This window comes from Plasmopara halstedii (genome assembly GCF_900000015.1).
Source record: "Plasmopara halstedii genome assembly, contig: Scaffold_430, whole genome shotgun sequence".
NCBI lineage: Eukaryota > Oomycota > Peronosporomycetes > Peronosporales > Peronosporaceae > Plasmopara > Plasmopara halstedii.
The window spans coordinates 921,116-928,193 of record NW_020187350.1 but is presented as its reverse complement, the minus strand read 5'-3'; the positions used below and the strand labels follow the sequence as shown (position 1 = coordinate 928,193).

Sequence of the window (7,078 nt, the reverse complement as noted above, 5' to 3'; positions counted from 1 at the left end):
CGCCAACGACTTCGCCTTCCTCCGCCAACGTTTCCTCGCCTGCGCTACGTGACAGAATACGGATGAAGCTTTGTTCATCTAGCGACCGGTCCCTGAAGGGTCGAAGTTTCGGATAAAGCTTTGTTCATCCAGCGACCGGTTCCTAAATCGTCGAAGTTTCTATTTAACCTTCGCGAGAAATTCATGAACTCGAGAGCGCGAAGTGTTGTATCACTCAAAAATCAAGCTCATGATCTGATTTCTTTCTACGTGTGGTGCGGCTAGCTATGAGACAACCGAAGGTCAAAGACAATCGGTGTAGCACAAAAAATTACTTACAGTGAGCAGAACCGCTTTTATGAAGCTGCGATAGCTTCGGTGTAGGACATGAGATCGACCGAACTGATTAGCAAAAAAAAATCGCTTAATGTCTGGAGCTGAACACGCAAGACTGAAGCTATTGCGTATCGCAGCTTTGTTCCGCACCATTGTCGCCTCTAGTATTGGTTCATGACTCATAATAGCTCCTTTAGGAATGCAGTGCTCAACTCCCAAACCATTTCGACTTTTAGTCGATTCCTGTTCCATATGACGCAAGCCCCGCTATACCTAACATGGGATTGTATGGCGGTTCAAGATCTAATAAAGAAATCACCTATGGCGTCGATCACATATATTTCGAAGGCTACAGCAAGAGGCGTTCTGTGTATGCTAATTACAAGCCATATGCAGCTACGTTTGTGGCGCAGAATGCTGATTTTTAGAAAAGACAAACTGCATACGAACATTGTCGGCTGTACTTTTTCTGGTACCCTCGACATAGTTGATGATTGTTGTCAACTTTCGGTATGAGACAACAATCTCTCTGACAAACAGCTGTTTTTTGATGGTATGTTCTGGGCTGTCTAACGCACCAGGGGCACTCAATAATTGGTGACACTGTTATTAAGCCCGCATCGTGGCTATAAACAAGCCTTTTTCGATTATTTATTCGTCTATAGTTGAGCAGAGCACAGTAGGACAAATGTGTAAAAACACATTACTGTCGCGAAAGTGCTTAGGTGTATGGGACTCGATTATTTATCCTTCAACATAGACAAGTATGATATTGGCAATGTAAACACCCTTTTGTGATGCTTTTGCCTTCAATCAGATCCAGCAAAGATATTAGTTGTTAAAGACTGACCAGTACCTCTGTGCCAAAAGTGCAGCGAAAATTATATCGGCATGGTATGACCCCTCATTAATCTCTCAATAAGCAACGTTAAATGCTTTGGGATGCGGTAAAAAAAGGCGGTCTGCAAGGCTGCAAAAGAAAGCCTCATGTGCTCCCCAATTCTGTTTTTTATAAATTCAGATAAGACATTTCATATCGACAGTAACGCTTTAGCATTTGCATCGAGTGTAATGTATTTCGATTATATGCCGATGGGCATCAACCTATACTAACTATTAAATCCCATTACAGTATTTTGCTGAGAAGAATGATCCAGTTTACGATAACGAGCTATCTGCAATGAAGTATGCCTCTTGCGTCAAAAGTGCACATGCTTGAATAAAAACCGTATTTCGCGGTAGACAAACATTCGTTGCACACAGCAACGTCATCATCACATCTTTCGAGAAAGGTGTGAGGATTATCCAGTTTGCCGAGTTGATATGTGAGGTGAAGCTCGAGCCGTGTCACTGAATATGGCGTTGAATAGATATGGACCAGGTCCCATTATCCATGTTGTGTGGTCCACATAGTTGTGTGCGTAATATGTATACACCCTGTAAATATGTATATCCTCTTTAGTTCTGTTGTATCAGAACTGGAGGTACTGATCAGATTAAGGAGGTTTGAATCCAAGTGGCTATGACAATAAATGTCACTTCACTTCACGTAAATTTGTGGCTAGCTGGGAGTGAGTAACACGCGGTGAAGCGTGTCAGTTGACCCGAGCTATTTGTGTTCAGAGATGATGAAATCTCGTTACACTTGGTAGCACCTGTTGGAGATCCCAACGCCGACTATTTCCATGGATTTATCACGGGATAATGTGGACACCATAGGCGGTGATCGTCCTCAGATCGATGGGAAGAAATATTTGTTCCTTACACACTTACAATGTGACTATGTGTTGAAGCTGCAAGCTTAAATCGGAAATGACGCAGTCTCTGTTATGCTCCAATTAGATAAAGAGGCGATAACTCAACGCTCAGCAAAATTTGCTGCGTATGAGCAAAACTTATTGTAATTTTTACCGCAGATCATACCGACACCGATTCCGTTACCTCCTCCACAAGTGACAGTAACACCGTCGGTACATACGGAACATTCTGTAAGAAACATGGCATACAGATTTTCGGGAACGAAGATGAAAGTCTTGCCTTCTGGCAGAAAGAAATGAACATCGCTATCACGATGGCTCAGATTTGTGGAGATTGTAGTCAAGTGGCCTTTGCAATGTTGCATTCAGATGGATGTGCGGAGGATTGGGCAATGACATGGGAACTCGATCGCTCTAGCTACTTTGTCACATGGCGAGAGTTGAAAATGGCCAAGGAGTCGATCTTCCTTCCACCGAATGTGACATTTTGACAGCAGTCGAAGGCTTTCTCATGCCGTTAGGACAGCAGCACATTGTTCGAATATGTACAGAAGCTTCGTGAGCATCGTGCCAGTATGAAAAGCGAACAACTGCCAGAAAAAGTGATGGTCGCTGTGTTTACGAAGGGACTCACTTTTGGTCCTCCTAAGACTGAAGCCTTCTGCCAAAATTCGTCGCCTCTGATAGATGTAGTTATTATTGCATTGCGTGAGGATTATTTTCATCATCAAGCATTTGGTCAATTGTTCAACCTAATTGACTTCTGCTACCGGAACCCTAGAACAAATGATTCTTACGCGGTGACTGACCGTAGGCAGCAAATTCGCTGTCATGGATGGCAATAGTTTGGTCACATTAGCCGTAATCGTCCGCGCGAGAGACGAACCTTTCAATACAGCTCTCATCGTAATGGTTCCGTGTCACGTGGTGCCAATACGACGAGTCGTTCGGGATACGCCGGTACGGTTGTCTACCGGGACAGTTATAAGCTCTTGTATGTCTGGTGGTCGAACCACTCATGAGGGTTTAACCCTCGAATGATCGATATCCTTCGTGAACGACACGGCCTTCTCGTAGTCACAGCGAGTATAAAGGGTTACGGTCGTCCGTTTAGAGTCTTGATTGATTACGGAATGTCGATTAGTATGCGCGGAAGCAAAGTGTTGCTGAATATGACTCAGTGCTTTCGGATGCACTAGGTAGAAGCAATGTCTCGCAGTGAAGCTGGCCACTGGTGCGGTGGTCACCTCGAAGAAGATCATGGTAGATCTTCAACTGATAGTTGAAGACCTCGGAAAATGTTTTTACAATCCTCGTGATGGACAAAAAATGACATAATTTTAGGTATACCGGGGCTTGAGAAACTTGAACAATGGATCAATTGGCGATCGAAAACGATTTAAAGTAGATTTCCTGGCGTAGGTGAAATCCTTGGGAGTAATGAGCGCACAATCACCATGCACCTAAAGAAGCGTTTAACCGCTCGGCAATCGTATGCTGCTGGTAATAATTCATTGGTGTATGTCATCCACTTGACATTCCGCAGTATAAGGAAGATAGGAAGTCGTATGGGAATGTCCACTGGCTGTCACTCAGGAAGCGTGTAGATGGATCAAGTGGTGCACGGAACTAATCACTTGAAAGCAGATGATTAGTTGGTGGGCATGGCAAATTGTCCAACGGAAGAGATTATTGAGGGAGAGCTGCCGGTTGTTGCCACCCTCAAGACAGATGAATGTTGTCGACATATGGGTACTGGAAAGGCAAAGGTATTTACTGCGGCTGTAGATGCCACCACTTCCACTAATACAGTGGTCGAGTCGGATTGTAGGTCAGTGGGTATAACTGATCACAAAGGTGATGCTCCCACTCGTTATGTGGTTGAGCACACACATGTGATGGAATCAGCGGAATTTATTGGTCGCGGTACTGATACCCCCGCTCTAGATGCGGTTGTGTCCGCGGGGAGTCAATCCAGCATACTACTCCCCATAATAGAAATTTAGCATTCAAATATTCTGGTGTAAGTATTGTGGATGCAACGACTGCATCTGTCGTTACAAGAACAGATAATCTTTTAACGCCGCTGCCAACGATGGAAGAGCTGGTGCAGCTCGAGGAAGTCAGTTACGATGACCTCCTTCACTCCCTCAAGCGGTATGGTATTGCGGAATTCGAGTTGTTAAAGTCGAAGGCTGATTCAGCGGAAATATGTTCATAATCAGTTATGGATGATTTTATTATCGAGTTATTTCGACAGCGTGGAGTTGAAGGATCCAACTGTTCCTTGTTATGCACTTGTAATGTAATACAAGAATGACGTCTTTTATGCAAATCTACTCACTCGTCTTCCACCCGAAAGTGGAGTTCGACTGTAAAAGCACTGTCGCGTGAGTAAAAGTAAGCATATCGATTCTTTTATTGCTCAAAAGCAAGCCGCTGGTTTGGTGAGGGAGATCAAGCTCCATCACGGCACACCGACGTTTTGTGTGTGTAAACTAAATGGTAATTGGCGTATCGCTCACGCCTATGACAAGTTAAATGCGCAGATAATTCTAGCGCAGACGCCGACTCCATAGAAGGATGTCATCATCCACAGTATGTCCGGCTGTACACAGTTTAGTGTACTTGATTTGGTTGATGGATATTACAAATCTCGACGAGGGGGGAGGTCATCTCTTTGACGGCAGTTGGTATACCGTCGGTTATGTTATGGGAGTGACTTGTGATGTCACGGGGCCTTTCTAATGCCTAATCAACGTTTAATTGAATGTTCTCACATTTGTTCCAACCGCTGCAACGGTTCGCACAAGCATACTTGAGACGTATTCTTGTTCATTACAAGGACAAAGATAGCAAATCTCATGAACAAAGTAGCCCTTCTCTGCTGTCGACAACGACACGATCATGTCCACCTAAGTTCTTTTGCAATAATCAACTGATTGCTAGCTCAGAAGCGTGAAACACCACGCTAAATGACTTCGTATCATCTGGTAAAGCAAGTAATGGTGCTTCCATTAAACTTCACTTAATTTGAGCGAATGCTTTCTCACAAGTGGATGACTACTCCCATGGTCAGACCTTCTTCAGCAAGTTAGATAGTGGGCGTACCATTTCGGCATAGTTACGTGAGAAGCGATACAGGTAATCAGACAACTCCTCAAATCTCTTTGGTTTCGTGGCGTCGGCCACTCCAAGATTGCTTTGACCTTCTCAGGGTCTGCACGATGACTGTTCATTAACACAACAACGGAGGACCGGAACTCCGTTAGCACCGAAAATTCACTTTGCAAGATGCGCTTACAAAGAAATTTACGCATACATTTAAGCAACGCGCGGAAGTGTTTCGACTGCATTTATTCGGCAGACAAGGAGCTTTCGGCATCAAAACATGCTTTGGCGAAGTTTCGTGTTTCCCTTTGGGTTCATTTTATTTATCGTCCACACGGATGACGCAAGTTTGCGTTATGTTGTTCAGTCGCCTCACTCGTCAAAGCGAATGGCTCGCTGGCTGTCATTCTTTGCAAAACTCAACTTCACGGTCGCGTGCAAGCTTGATTTATTGAACTGCTGGCAGACGCATTGTCACGTCGTCCTGATTATGAGCCGGCTCATATCAGCAATATCGAAAAAGACGCATTCGATATGATACGTCGAGCGTATTTTGAGGATGAACAGTGTGACCGGATCATCAGAGCTATCATCGAGTGAAACGGAATTCCATATCAACCTTCCTGGTCACTTGAAATCATAATTGCATCATTATGCATACAAAATGGTTTGTTTTACCAGGAAGTTGCACACGACGACGAGCCACGGGTTGTGGCTCCCCACAACGATAATTAGACGTACGAGATAGTACACGAAGCGCATGAAATGCCGATGGCCGGTCACTTTGACCATGAGAGGACCTATCAGTCTCGCAGTGTCCAATTTTGATGGTCACACATGTACAAATGGGTGGCTCGATACGTAAAGACATACGGTGTCTATCAGCGCTTAAAGAGTGCAAGACACACGCAAATTCTTCCTGATCCTACTGACCATTGAAAGTCAGTCGGTCTTGAAGCATTCTCCAGCTTTTCCAGGAATTCTGATGGTCACAATGGGGTGCTCCTCTTTGTTGACAGACTCAGCATAATGGTTCGTATCGCTCCATGAAGCGATTTCATCGATGCCGAAGCTTCGGCTAAAATGTACATTAATCACGCTTTTCGCAATATCTGGCACTTGCTGGATAGGTCCACAGTGGAACACCGAGAGACCTATAGGCAAACAGAATGTGCTAACCGAGTGGTCGTTGATGTGTTGAAAAGCTTTTTTACCGAAAATCTCGTAGAATGGAGTTTGCTCTTACCATTACTTGGGTTTGATATAAACAATTCAGCTTATTTATCCACTGGATTTACGCCATTTTTATGAAAGGCATAGAACACCCGCAAATTCCGCTCTGTGCGATGGGTGGTGTCTCCGATGTAAGTATGGGAGAGCTCGGCAAATCGTTGCCGCCCAAATTGATACAACCGATGGTGCGAATGTGAAAGGCAAGTACAAAGACGTTCTTGACTCATTCATCATGAGTCATGCGAAAGTGATCACACGTGTGTGAGACACAATGGCCAACGCACGAGATTTGCAAAACGAGTACGTAGATAGACGAGGTCTTCAAGGCAGACTGTCTTCTATTTAATACTCAGACGATACAGTATCGGCCTTAAAAAGCTTAAAGCTATAACCTCGCTTCATCGGGTCATTCTGAGAAGTCACGTCATGGATATGCTTACGCTTCCGACCTGCCAAGCATGCTAAAGAACACTGCCAACGTTCTACCAAGGGCTCTACAAGCATTACACGCGATTTCCAACCTGTATGGAATACAAGGGTATACGAAGGTGGCTTTGAAGCCACTGCTTTGGCACGAGGGTCGGCGATTGAACACCTTGGAGCACGGCACAAAAATGACGAGAATAATCAGAAACGCCCGAAACAGAGCGAGATCGATTGGC

General features: G+C 44.6%; 1 protein-coding gene across 1 annotated transcript; it reads right to left on the bottom strand.

Moving 5' to 3' along the window:
• Positions 1-335: 335 nt before the first annotated feature.
• Positions 336-567, bottom strand: PHALS_09761 (uncharacterized protein; the record flags this gene model as incomplete). Its single annotated transcript, XM_024725075.1, has 2 exons — positions 336-410; positions 466-567. 2 exons carry the CDS (start codon positions 565-567, stop codon positions 336-338), a joined length of 177 nt encoding a protein of 58 aa, XP_024575888.1.
• Between the last annotated feature and the right edge of the window lie 6,511 nt (positions 568-7,078).